Source organism: Etheostoma spectabile, chromosome 14 (genome assembly GCF_008692095.1).
Source record: "Etheostoma spectabile isolate EspeVRDwgs_2016 chromosome 14, UIUC_Espe_1.0, whole genome shotgun sequence".
NCBI lineage: Eukaryota > Metazoa > Chordata > Actinopteri > Perciformes > Percidae > Etheostoma > Etheostoma spectabile.
This window is the reverse complement of record NC_045746.1, coordinates 8,375,052-8,389,779: the sequence shown is the minus strand read 5'-3', so window position 1 is coordinate 8,389,779 and position 14,728 is coordinate 8,375,052. Positions and strand designations below refer to the sequence as shown.

The window sequence follows — 14,728 nt, the reverse complement described above, 5'->3', positions numbered from 1 at the left end:
CTGGGCATTTGGAGCGAGAATTAAATTGACACCCCAACCAATGGGTAGTCTCCAGAACACATCTAAGCTTCAAACGAAGGTCAGTTTTGTAGCTTCTGTAACGACCTAACTGTTTCAGATGTGTGAACATGATTGCACAAGGGTTTTCTATCATCATTAGCCTTCTGAGCCAATGAGCAACACATGTACCATAGAACACTGGAGTGATAGTTTGCTGAAATGGGCCTCTTACACCTATGAGATATTGCACCAAAACCAGACATTTGCAGCTAGAAAGTCATTACCACATAGCAATGTATAGAGTGTATTTTCTTCAAAGTTAAGACTAGTTTAAAGTTATCTTCATTGAAAAGTACAGCATGCTTTTCCTTCAAAAATCCAGGAACTGTCATTCAATGTGAAAACCCAACAAAAAACTACTAAAAAAAGCAATTCCCAAACTTATTGACACGGTCAGTGTATAATCTCAGATACTATAGAACTATAATACTATCAATATCTATATATAATATATATATAACCCATGGCTGGGAACCTGATTGTAGTTGCAGTTCAGCTTATTAGTTGTTTGAGAAAGGACCTGAAACAAACATATCTTCGAAAACACTACAATTTATGAAAGGCGAACACCACCTCTATTACACAGTATACGTATTACCAGGGTCACCATATTCACATGCATAAAACAGCCTTCAATTATCCGATGGATCCAGTAAAGTACAGACTACGTGGAATAAATATCACCCAATGTATTTGTAACTGTTGTCCACACATTTTGTAACCATTCCTACAGAAGACAAAAACAAAGCATTTTTCAGTGATATTATAACGATAGTGTATTGTGTATATATACCAAAATGAAATGTTGAATAAATCTAAACGACAAGTATACATAATTAACAGAATAAATATCTCATAAATACAAGGTAAAAAAACCATACCCTGCATAAAAATTTAACCTATCCCACCACTCCAAACAAACAGCAAATACAACTACTCCAATTGAATAACTAGAAACTAATCAAACTAAATACTAGTAAAACTAACTATTAGTTCGAAGAGCATAGCCTTAGAGAACTACACCTAATATAGCTAAAATAAATCAACTTTAACTATAACTAGCGTAAAACAAAACTGCTGTTTCACTTACTAGGAAGCATAAAAATACATTCTAATTGCTCAAGCAATACTACTCTAAAAACGTACAGCTTTACAGCTGTACCCTTCCCAAGCACTAACAGTGCACACAAAGGGATCTCTATCACCGGGCTCAAAAAAAACCATAACAAATACACAGCACTAAAGACACACCAGAAAACACGGCCACAGCAAAAATACAAAACACAACAAAGACATTTAGAGGGCCCTATAGCCAGTTGTCCAAGACAAGATGTCTACACCAATTTGCATGACGGACTAAATATATATGAGGGGAAAACCTGATAGCATCAATGAATACCAACTGATGGTCCAGCAACAGAGAAAGGAAGACTCCAATACATTCACAATCATTCAATCACTCATGACTAAAAAACAAAACATGGAATCCTCTTGCCCACTTATTCCCTAAAATCCAGTTTAGGAAACAACAGAAACCAATTTATTTTCTTGACCCACACGATATAAAAAACCAAAACCCAAAATCCAAAGACAATTTTCTCCTGTTTAGGCAATGGTTGAGACATAGATATCATTGAATAGTGAGCTTAACAACAACAACTACATACTAGAACCGTCACTGTCACAAACACCAAAACATATCCAACTCCAAATTTACCAAAAGTAGGGTCCTTTGGTTGCCTTCCTTCTTTTCTCCTTCTTCTTTCTTTTCCAACCCTGCACAAAGCAAAATAATAATGCCAGCTGTTGGTATCTAGTGAAGTTTTCCCCCCTTCTTTTGCCCTTCTTTTTTCTCCCCCTTTCTCCCCCCCCTTTTCCTCCTTTTCCTTTTGTTCCTTCCCCCCCCCTCGTCTCTCTCTTTGACCGCTTCCCTCCCTTTATTCCTAATTCTCCGTAAATCAGTATGCTAAATCTTGACTTGCTGACTGGGACGGACTGACTCAGACGGAGCTGTTTGCAGGAAGTGAAACGTCGTCATACATACATACATACATACGCACATATATACATACGCACATATATACTTATAGCAAATCACAGCAAACTGCCTTATGTGATATGTTACCATGCTTGACAAATAATACCCTGCTAAAATACTTATTGCCTGGCAATATATTTATCGCACATGATGACAGCTTGTATATTTAGAACTGTATGGGGGAATTTCTTGCTTTATACATTTGCAGATGTGCATGTTGGTTGATTTTGTGAGCCTCAGTGTATCTGTATGGTGGATGCTGGGACACACTTCTGGATTATGCCTAATTCATGCAAGTTACGCCCGCATGCACTACTTCTTCACCGGCACTGTCTGTGTGGGCTAAAAGTTTCTCTTCCCTTGCCAAAGTGTTTCAGCTCTGCTCTGCCATGCCTGGTTAGAGAGCTCTGTGAACATGTCGCCAGAAGTCCTCAGTTAATATAGTGGCCTACTTATTGAGCTGTAAACTGGATTTTCTGAGGCTTCCCTGGACACAAACCAAAGTAATCATTTTGATTTTCTCTAGAAACAGGGCAAGGGCAGGTTAAGATGGAGCGCTGCCCTAAACTCACACACCTTTCTACTCCACCCCTCTTGTATTGGTTGAACCTCCCCTATTCAAGCTATTTCTTTGATAGCCAAGTAATACAGTGTAGTATTAATCACACACATCTGCAATGTTACAACACTGTTGCAATAGAAATCGGGTTTTTTTTTTTTACCATCTTACTTTTAACCTTACAACAGTTATCCTTTTTGCTTTTTCTCCATTCTCTTACATAACTGCTATATTCAATTAGTCCATCTTTGTGCATGTGTGCTGTACTTCTGTTGGACATCTATTTAAAAATGATTAAAATAGAGAGATATTTGGCCAGCCCTCACTTCATTTAGGGACAAGTTTAGATTTATAAGGTCTTAAGAAGTCAAGTCGTAATGCTATGAATGCAGTTGTTTTTCTTGATAAAAGGACTGAGGAAATCCCTATCTACCCTTATCTTTAACCTTGCACACAAGCTAGATTGAACTAAATTGCTTTGGGCATTTTTCCTATGTTTATTTTAGCTGCAAGGGTGCAGACTGTGCCAAATTGACAGGCCTTCTTTCACATGCCCATTTTCCCATCTAAGAACAATGTGATGTGAAATTGAGCAAGACATATTTCTTAAGACCTCAGGAGTGGTGATTAATATGTGGTCAGATACTGTATGTGCGTGAATGCACGTGTGTGTGAGCGAGTACACTTGTTTGCCTACATAACTGCTTTGCATTTATCCTGAGAGTTGATGCGTGTCTGTGTAATACCAAATTCGGATGTATGCAAGTCTTCTTGAGCCTGTCTGCTGATATGCTATCCCTGTGACTCTTTAAGTTGTTGTTGTCACTGTTGAATTGTTTTACAGCTCACTGGAGCCCACCTGCAGCCACAGCAGTTCTGGCTGTGTCAGCCATTTGTCTCGGTTTAACTGGATCCTTATGAAAGGGATGAGGCTAAGACAACATTTTATTTAGTCCGCTGTCATGTCAAAAAATAATGGCCAGGAGATTAAATAGTTAAATTGCACTTGCAGATTTGTTGCATGCTGGTGATGAATATGGAAAAAAAGCTGTACAAGCTTCTGCGAGTCTTGTCAAGCTGCAATTTAATGTAAATAGCTTCTATATTCTAACCTCCCGTTCGCATGATACCTGCTGAAATATCCCCCCGTAGCTACCCAAAAATGTGAATGCATGCAAGTATCTGAATGTGTGTGTTTGTTTAAGTACCTGTGTGTGATCCAGAAAGGGAGCTGAGAACACGGGAGTGCTGTGTCGGTCCATCATAAACCTCCACGATGTCATTCAGAGCTGTCTGGAAGAAGGCGAATTGACTGAAGACCACTAGAAAATTAATATCAGAGAAAACTGATATTAGTTCAAACGAGTGACTACATCACAGCTGCACTGACAACTCTAAAATCCATTTGAAATATAACAGATAATAGTATCCTCATTCGAAAGAATGTTATTTAAAGCAATTTCAATCAAAATGTCTTTTCTAAAGCTAGGTGGATAATACTGTCAGTTATGACATCACACCCAAAAAATGATATTACACAAGTAGATCAGCAATCCTGTCTGGGCTTGATGGCTTGTCAGTAGATGAAAGGCTTTGGCAATGACAGCCAATCTGTTGTACAATGTGCAGCAAAAGCTTTACGATGGTGCTTTCATCCTTTTAACCCACCCTTTCTACTGCTATTGCCTGAACATGTTCAGCCCTTTCACATCTAATATATGTCTAGTTTGCTTGTATATTGCAGGTTAAAGAGAAGGATGAAGAGGCTGATGGAGAGAGGGCAGAGGTCTGTTTTCTCCAACTCAGCTTCAGTGGTTTCTTTCACTCGTACATGCTCTTCATCTCTATCTATGATAAGCCAGTGGTTTAAGTGACACCCATCCTGTCCTCTGCATTGTGGAAAATAGCCTATCATTAGGGCTGGTGCATCTGCCTAATGAGAAGCGGCAAGAATGGAGGCGAGAGCAACTGTGGCTCTGCACGACAGAGCGGGCTCCCTTGGGCCTTGCTGTCATTTTCCAGGAAAATGCAAATGTGGACTTTAATTATTTCGATTTCCTCCCTTGCTTTCACTCCATTGACTGAAATATGTTGCCGACAGGGTCCAAGAAGAATGGGTGCCCAGTCATTTTGGAGCAGCGCCATACCTCTGAATGGGAGTCATAACCTCAACATTCAAAAGACTCGGGTGAAGTACCCGAAACAAATCCCGGCCGCTGCTGTTTGGTGTAATTTAACAATGATAGAACTTGAGCTTCCCCTAAGAGAACCATGATGCTGATAACTCATTAGAGAGCCAGAGAAAATGAAGCAAGAGAAAATAAGAGAGAAAGTCAAGCAGGGAGACATCGTGGGCAACTAAGTAAAACATGTTTGCTTCTGTATTTGCATGTTTAAGCTGTATCTCTTACTGCATTGTTTTGCTTTCTGAATAATGTGTTGCTCCTACACTATCACATATTACATATTGAAAGCAAGCTGTGACCTTTAAGATGGAAATGCCAAAAAGTAGGAACTCTGGATCTTCCAGACACCAATTAATTTTTTTTGTGTGTGTCTCAGACAGACACATTGTACGCCTGGTGTGTAAGATAGTGATTCAATTGAAAATATGTGTATGGCAATGATAAAATAATTATATGGAAACTATCAATTAGTGTGTGATTCTACTGTGTGAGGAAAACATGGAAAAACAGCATTCAATAAACCTCTGACTAAAGCATTTTAATTGCAAGTGAAAACAATGTGTGTGGGAGCTTTTACAAGTTTTCCACAAACTTGTTGTCTCCTACACATCTGTCACTAATACTATTCAGGTACGGGAAAAAAAAAAAAAAAACTTACTAGTTTCCACAGTGAAAGAATACAGTATGTGCAATTTGGTGAGGTACTCAAGCATAGTTTGATCTTGATAAGAGCATTATGTGCATTATAGAATAATTGCATATTAATTAAACACACTAACTAAAAATCTGCTAGGAAAAATGAACAAATACAGTAATGGAGGGCTCTTTCTTGGCTTACCGTAATCCTTTGGCACCACCACAGAGTACACACAGGTTCGTGCACTGCTGTAGTTGCCAGGGTAACCAGGAGACAAGACCACTCCCTCCAAACCTGAGTACTGTCCACCACATGGAGCTAGAGAGAGACACAGATGAGACATGAGCAGACAGGGCAGACAGAGCAGGAAGGTTTAAAGCCAATAGTGAAAGATTTCATTTCTCCCTGCCTCCTGCTTTCCCATCCCCTCTGTTCCATTACTCCTAAATTACTTTTCTTGTCTGATTGAGTTTTGGGTGGAAGATGTCCCTGGTGTTTGCCAGAGTGAAATTGCAATGTTTTCCAAGTGTCCCTCTGGGTTAGCCTGGGTGAGAGAAGGCCAGAATCTTCTCTCCTGCTTGAAAGCCCCTAAAAATGTCCTGTGTGTGCTTGCATCTCTGTGCAAGTGCTGATCCCATGTATGTGGATGGGTAGTATTCCACCTGACATGTCACTGAGGCTTCATACTGCGAGAGACAGATTTAGTGGTTGTCAGGTCTCTTTTACCAGCTTCTCAGGGGAACATGCACAATGCATGTGAGTTGTGTTGTGGGAATGTCTGAGAACAGCCAGGATGATGCCGATGTTGTTGTGTGTTTAAAAAGATATGCAAAATAAGAAGCCCTCTTCAAACTGCAAATTAAATAAAAGCTACACCCTCACCTATATTTACGTTAGCAAAAATCCACACAGCTCTACACATACGTGTAGGACATAGCTTGGTGCGAAAAAAAAACAAAAAAACCCCACATAATCATACATGCATGTTTACATGTGATAAATCTATTAGCGTTGATGGTTTGTGTTCCTAACAACCGTCTCCAGATGTCAGTGTTTACCTATGCAGATGGGTTTGGGTTTGTTCCAGCTCGGCTTGCCGTCTCCCCCCAAGATGCAAGTGAGGGTTGGGTCTCCCTCTAGTGTGTAGCCACTGTCGCAGTGGTAGGTGACAGTGTAGCTCAGCTTGAGGTCGGCGCCCACCCGAGTCCCATTGCGCACCATGCCCGGCTCGAAGCAAGACTCCCTGGGGTTCTCTGTGGAGAGAGGTAACACGGTGGGAAATCAGCAACAGAAGGGAATCTGTGCTGGTATTCAATAAAAGGATTTTTGCATCAAGCTGCAGCGTTGATACTGGAATAGAAATTGTTTTCTGCCTAAGGTTCCTGTCATTCTCAGATTTCTTACTTCCTTCCTTTGTCGCTTACTTCCACCCTGTGCTTCCCTTATTCAGTAAATATATCTCAGTGACTGCCACTTTTCTCTCTAGCCCTTGACGATGCCCTTTCATCAGTGGCTGCTGGAGGTATGTATTGTATGGCTGGGGAGACGGACAGGCAACTGATTGAGAGTGGCATTGCTCTGGCCCAAGGTCTGCTGACTACACACAACCGCCTCTCACACAACGCTTCACTGTGCAGTCAACTAGAGAAGACAATGCACATACGCAAGCTTTCTCTTGTGCGTGCGCACGCACACACACACATACACACACACACACACACAGTATCTAACCACATATCAATCACCACTCCTGAGGTCGTAAGAAAGATGTCTACCTCAATCTAACATCACATTGTTCTTAGGTGGGAAAATGTGCATGTGAGAGGAGGCCTGTCAATTTAGCACACTTTGCACCCTTGCAGCTAAAATAAACATAGGAAAAATGCCCAAACCAATTTAGTTCAATCTTAAACACAGTTCACTCTAGTCTTCCAGCAAACTTCAATATTTGATGACTCAACACGCAGACACACACACACACACACACAAAAGGGAAAGTGAGTCAAACGTTTTCTTTTATCAGGATAACTTCAACTTATAATTCAGTGCCCCACAAAAATGTGCAAAAGCGCAAAAAAAAAATCGCAACATCAACCAGCTGAAAGCAAACTTTAAATGGGAAACACTTTAACAATGTTCATATTTGTAAAGGTCTATTTGCATGCCAACAAAACAGGGTACTTTTTACTTCTTTCCCATGCCACTGGTATTTGCAAAAGCTATTTCATTACCTGCATCATAATTGATAATGCTAACTTCCCTGGAACTGCTTATCTGTGTTTATTTTCTTTCTACCTTTACTGAGGAGGACCAACCTGTTGGAGATGATTTTTAAATTAGGTTTGTTTTTGTGTTCCACCATCTGCCATTTAGACAGGAGTTTAATTTGCACTATCGACAACAACAACCTCTTCCTGTTGTGTACCATCAAGCAAATTCACTTTGTGCTAGCAGGCAGCACCTTGTAAGGCAGCCTCGGCCACAGTGTATGAATGCGTGGGAATGGTAAATGGTTCCTGTTCTATGCAAAAGTGCGAGTAGTCGGTGAGACTAGAAAAGCGGTACACAAGAATAGACCACTGACATTTACGAAACAAGCACACGTATTGCAAAATCAATCCTCTGTACAGTTATTGTAACAAGGTCTATGTCTGACTAAAGTTCTAATGATATATTGATGATAAAAATGCACATGTAACACACTGGATAAATGCCTAGTTTCTGAGCTCAAAACTGGAGACCTGCTGACCAGACAGGAGGCTGCCCTTCATGGCTGAACAGAGTGCTGGTGCCAGTCATGTGGTCTGTTGGTCTGTCTCCTAGGGCACCTGTTCTAGACAGGTTGAGCCCTTTCGTGGGCTGATGTAGACCCTTTCTTGTCACCTCCTCAATTTAATCAGCACACCTGGCAAGAGACAGTGGAGGTGTGATGGATGTAGCAGGCATTAGGTGTCGACTGGCCCTGGACAGAAGCTAGCGGTTAGTCACCGCAATGAAGATGGCTGATTTAACAATCCTTTGACCCTGGACATTTGTGTGAGAGAAAATGGACAATTGGCATCATCTGTTTTGGAGAATACTTAAAAGAATTTAAGTGATGTTATGTGATGTAAAAATGAGCCCAGGAGTAAGTGAAGGTATTGGATCAGACAGATGTGAGTGTGAGAGTGCTTGTATGTGTGTATTTGTCCATGTCTGTGTCTACGTGTTTTATTCAAATGTGGCTCAGGCATGGCAAGTTTTTGCCCACATAACGTATTTCCCTGGTGAGCCTAATCAGATATGGCCAGAGGCACGGAAACAGAAAGACATAACGACTGCTTGGTAAAGAAACTGACAGCACCTCAGGCAGATTTTGTAATACAATTTTCAGTGGCGGGGCTGACCAAATACTAGCTGGGCCAACTCGTCAACTTGCTGCTTTCTCACCAACCAGATCCAAACACGCAGCCAAACATGCTTTTGTGCCATGTTGTTTGTCTAAAACTGAGGAGGTAATTTATGTATTATTTGGTTATGGTTCATTAGTGTGGAGAATTGGAAGTGGGGAGAGGGAGTTTTTGTGAGCCACACACTGAGTCCATCTGCTCTACCAGATTGGCCATACAATATTGCACACTCCATCACACACTGCAGAAAATATTGCTGGGAGTGAGTTAAGGGGTAGGCTCTGTAACACTGTCCTAACAAAACACTGGGTGTATTTTCAGTTATGTACAGTTTGCAGATGAATCACAGAGCTGCATCGCATAAACAGTTAGCGTTCTGAAATCAGTTAAATTGCTTGTATACCTCAAAACACACCAGCGAAGAAACAGAGAGCTCAGGGTCAATCTGAAATTGGTTAAACGTCTGATACCTTAAACAGCTGTAATTGAGGCCGGGAGATTTAAGAAGATTTAACACTGTTCTCTCAAGCAAAGCCCTTAACGAAGACGCCCAGTCTAATTTAGAGCTTGTTCAGCGTCTGTATATTTGTTAGGTAAAGGCTATAAGAGTCAGGCACTGAGGCATTACCCTGTGACGCTGAAACACAAATGCAGAACACACATGTGTGTTGTATTAACCTTAAACCCACTGGCTGTCTGTCCAAGGATGTCTCTGATCATTCTGCACCTTGTGTGCAGTACAGAGTACCTTGTGTGGTCAAATAGATCTGGGTCTCCCAAACAACATGCTGCAGTCAGCTAAGCATAGGCATGAGACAACAAAGCGCTGTTTGCTCTAATTTATGAGGAGGCTTTTGTGCAGCTGCAAAGCACTGATCAAATAGAGCTTAAGCACACATGCTGTCGGCTTTTCATTTTCATAATTCTTTGTGTTACGCGGCTACTAGAGGAGGTACAGATCAATAATGATGCCCAAGCAGACTATAGCTCAAATGGGAAGGTGGTGATCAGGACGCTGCACAACACCCCATTCTTTCTCTGAAGCAATTTTCACACCACTAATCTTGCTTTGGACTAGACACAAGGGAAAGTTAAAAAGAAACAATCTGCAAGGTCGATAAGCAGCAGAGGGTAAATCCATTCTCACTCTGCCAGAGAAAGAATTTTAAAACATGAATTGTTTAGGGGATACAGCTTCACATTCTATTTAAAATTCACTGTTTTGTTTAGAATTTTAAGACGCTGGAGATGAAAAACTGATGATGAAAAAGTCTTGCGCATTCAGACACAGGCACATACAATTTAAGTTTCCCATAGCTAGATTGTTTTGTCCAACTAGCAAAATGCTGTAGCTTTTCAAGTCATTCCTCTAACCAAAAAGGTGCCCACCTGTGTACTGCAGCACAAATCCATTGCTGCTGAGGGAAGCATCGCTGCGGAAAGCCAAGAAAAGTGTGTTGGAGCTGCTCTCAATGCGATCTGGAACATCGGTGCCATAAAAACTACCCAGCAAGGGGCTGAGGGAGTCCGGCCCATCGTAGATATGTAAGAAGTCATAACTGGGCTCCAAGCTGAACCTGGTTACAGAAGTGTAAATAAAACATACATAAACATTTGCAGACACATGAGCTGTAAGGTAACACACTTCAGTGGCATCATTTGAAAATGTCATAAAAAAATATAAATTTTATTACATGGCCTTACAGGATAAAATATTCATAAACATAGAGACAGAGCGCATTTAAGTCCCGCCCCCACCGGAGTGGAAATAACTCAACTGACTTGCATTGTATGAAGGTGCCTCCTCGTCAATTTCGTCTGCTAGCTGTGTCAGACATAACGTTAACTTATTATATTGTATTGTATTATTTACTACTTTAGTCTCAGTTTTTCAAGTTGGCAACTTATAAAAACTTAAGTCGTGGGTTATTTACCCATCAGCTTTTAGGCATATTTCAGTTGTTTGCTAGCAGACAAAATTCACGAGGCACCCCTTCACGCTATACAAGTGAACGGAGAGTTGTTTTTTCCCTTCGGTGGGCATGGCTTTCAGAGTATGACGTATACGCTCTGTCTCTATACATGGACAGAGAGTATTGTATTTTGTATTGTTGTATAAAATAGGTTAGAAATAGAGAGAAATATTCAATTTCAAACACACATGTTGCAATTAATGTGCTACTGAAGCTTACTGGTTGAATCTAAGGGCGATGACATAGTCTGGTGTAACAGAAACTGTCCAGTCACACTCCCTTCCATGGGGGTAAGGTTCAGGATAGTCTGGAGACAGAATCAGCCCACTAGGACCTGTCAGGTTGCCGCCACATGGAGCTATAAATAGGAAGACGCTGATTAGCAAATGCAACAGTAAACATCATTAAAACACAATTTTCCCCAATTGAATATTCATCCAAAAAACATTGTCAAAAAAATATCTTAAGATGATACATCATCTAATTCTCTATTTAGTTTTTTTATTTAAAAAAATGCCTTATTGCATTATTCTGCACATTGTTATAACTGTTATTTCGTTAAAACTAGTATGCAGCAAACTCTTCAAATTAGCTGATTGTTAATCAACTGATGGAACTGCTAATATAAAAAAAAAAAATCATATTACACAAAACAAAAAGGCTGCATTGCTACATAAAGTTTCAAAAGTTTCCGGAAAAACATACTTTTAAAGTATTGACATTTTAACTGTTATTGATGGTGCCTTCAAAAGAATTCTTCATTGAGTTAATTCTCATTGACACTGTTTACCATAATTGAACCTGTAACTGTCAGAGAACTGTTCTGCCCAACCCCTCACCCAACCAATTATCAACAAATTAAGCTAAGCACTAATTGAACAAGGCATCTAATTACAAGGTCTTCATTACCATTGTTTATTCACATTGTTTTGGAGAGAACCTAGTGTGATCATATATTTAACAAAAATACTGTAAGAGTAGAAGTCTGACTGAGAGGTCTGTGTTGCTATTGAGAGACAGGATAATCGCATCTCTCTGTCTGCTGCAGTCACTTCGGGAAATGTCTAGGGAGCACGGCAATCGGGTTTCCCACTTAAGATTCACTTAAGGAGTCTGTTAAGTAATCATGTTAGGAATCTGTATTGTCTACCTGTTTCGGACCAGGAAGAGAAGTGATACAGTATACTGCATTAGGCAGGTTGTAGGGTGTGGTTTACTTTATATACTTTTATTTTAATACTGTTCTCTTATGTCTTTAATAGTTATATAATTTAAAATCTCATATCTGCATAAAGTTTAAACACAGAATTTTTAGGAATATACTGCCTTTCCTAAAACAATGGGTGTATACATGTACTGTGTATGAAAAAAAACTGCATGTACTACACGCTCTTATTACCCAGCAGTTGCAGTAGATATATGTGACGACATGCAGGCTAGTTCTGATTATTATACATGTAGCATCATTAGCCTGATAACAGCATGGTGTGGTAATACCTGTGCATGTAGGAGGGTCTGGCTGCCAGAAGAAGCGACCATTGATCTCCGTGCAGGTGATCCTGTTGGCCCCCTGTAGAATGTAGCCAGGATCACACTGGAAAACCACATGGTCCCCGGGCTCCCTGCTGTCGCCGCCGCGGGTCCCATTTGTAGGCATGCCTGGGTCGTTGCAGGAGGTAGCAGTGGAGACTGAAGAAGCAAGAGGAGAATCAATCAGACGTTGAAATGATCCTTCATTAGAAGATGAAAAAGGAATATTATAGTCGTAGTTCAGAGTTAAACTTGTTAGTGGGGATATCTTTCTCTCTACACCCAGATACAACCTAGCCATTTAACCCAGGTCCATGTAACATTTCATTCCCCTCCCTCTCTCTCTCCCTCCCTTCCTCTCATCATCTTTCCTTCTCACCAGAGAATTGCAGAGCAAAGCCCTGCTTGCTAGTGAAGAAGTCTGTGGTGAACTGCAGGCTGACGGTGTTGAAGGTGCTGTGGGCATCCTGGGGCAGCACTGAGCCACTCAGCTCCCTCAGCAGGACCCCTCCATCCTGGGGCCCATCCCAGATCCGAAGCACATCATGGACCTCCTCCGTATGGTAAACCAGGAAATGTAGACTGTTAAAGACAAAGACAATCTACTTTAGAGGCCATAATACTTGTTGGAAGACACTGATACAGTATATTTAGGCTTTAACACCCACGCATCACGTATAATACAATTCAATCCAATCCAATTTAGCTAAACAAAAAGCTCTATTTTTTCACAGAAAAAAAATTATAAAATGTTACTAGAATCTGACTTTTGCCACTTCCAATTTGCATTTGCTTTTGTTTAAACCCACCTTAGGACCTATTAATGGAAGTTATGGCAGCAGCAGTCCATTTCTTGTGGCTTTTTCATTGACAGCTTTAGTCAATAGAAAAAAAATTATTCTTTGTTGTCATTTCTAAAACAGCTTTTGCATCCTTCATCTTTCCAAAATATTACTATCCAGTGTCAGTTTTTTTTGTTATTATAATATAGAGAGTACAATTAATGTTGATAAAAAAGCAGCAAAGGTAAAATATATATATCATACTGCCTGGAAGATCATTGGTGTTAAAGAGCACTTCCATCCATGCAAAGCATTTATGAACAGGCGTTTTTTGCAACAAGCAAATAGAATAGTTAGTAACACCTGTCACGTTCTGCATACAGAATATGAGCTGCTGCCATCCGATAGGAGGTTTAGAGTTACTTCGGACTTAACTGTTTCAAAAATGCAGTCATCCCAGTGTCTATTAAGCTCCTAAGTAGCCACAAGTAAAAGGCAGAATAGGCCTGCATAACAATAGAGATTTGTAATTGTTGTACAGTGAGGGAAAAAAAGTATTTGATCCACTGTTGATTTTTGCCCACGGACAAAGAAATGATCAGTCAATAATTTTAATGGAAGATTTATTTGAACCGTGAGAGACAGAACAAAAAAACAAAAAAACAAATCAAACTCATGTCAAAAATTGTATAAATTGATTTAAATTTTAATGAGGTAAATATATATTTGACCCCTCTGCAAAACATGACTTAGTACTTGGTGGCAAAACCCTTGTTGGCAATCCCAGAGGTCAGACGTTTCCTGTGGTTGGCCACCAGGTATAACATCTCAGGAGGGATTCTGTCCCACTCCTCTTTGCAGATCTTGTCCAAGTCATTAAGGTTTTGAGGCTGACGTTTGGCAACTCGAACCTTCAGCTCCCTCCACAGATTGTCTATGGGATTAAGGTCGGGAGACTGGCTAGGCAAATCTAGGACCTTAATGGGCTTCTTCTTGAGCCACTCCTTTGTTGCCTGGCCGTGTGTTTTGGGTCACTGTCATGCTGGAATACCCATCCACGACCAATTGTCAATGCCCTGGCTGAGGGAAGGAGGTTCTAACCCAAGATTTGACGGTACAAGGCCCCGTCCATTGTCTCTTTGATGCAGTGAAGTTGTCCTGTCCCTTTAGCAGAAAAACACCCCCGAAACATAATGTTTCCTCCTCTATGTTTGAATGTGGGGATGGTGTTCTTGGGGTCATAGGCAGCATTCCTCCTCCTCCAAACACAACGACTTGAGTTGATGCCAAAGAGCTCCATTTTGGTCTCATCTGATCACAACACTTTCACCCAGTTGTCCTCTGAATCATTCAGATGTCCATTGGCAAACTTCAGACGGGCATGTATATCTGCTTTCTTGAGCAGGGGACCTTGCGGGCGCTGCAGGATTTCAGTCCTTCACGGCGTAGTGGGTTACCAATTGTTTTCTTAGTGACTACGGTCCCAGCTGCCTTGAGATCATTGACAAGATCCTCCCGTGTAGTTCTGGGGTGATTGCTCACTGTTCTCCTGATCACTGCAACTCCACGAGGTG

The 14,728-nt window shown here is 40.8% G+C and overlaps 1 protein-coding gene across 5 annotated transcripts in view; it reads right to left on the bottom strand.

Annotated features, from left to right (window-relative positions):
• The window catches only part of csmd2 (CUB and Sushi multiple domains 2), a gene marked incomplete at its 5' end in the record, with an annotated part of 270,610 nt that overhangs the window by 82,691 nt on the left and 173,191 nt on the right, over positions 1 to 14,728 (bottom strand). For all 5 annotated transcript variants that reach the window (XM_032535085.1, XM_032535083.1, XM_032535084.1 and 2 more), the window contains 7 exon segments: positions 3,866 to 3,979; positions 5,682 to 5,798; positions 6,539 to 6,733; positions 10,259 to 10,446; positions 11,062 to 11,200; positions 12,340 to 12,531; positions 12,752 to 12,954. In XM_032535085.1, the coding sequence (XP_032390976.1) occupies positions 3,866 to 3,979; positions 5,682 to 5,798; positions 6,539 to 6,733; positions 10,259 to 10,446; positions 11,062 to 11,200; positions 12,340 to 12,531; positions 12,752 to 12,954 (1,148 nt within the window).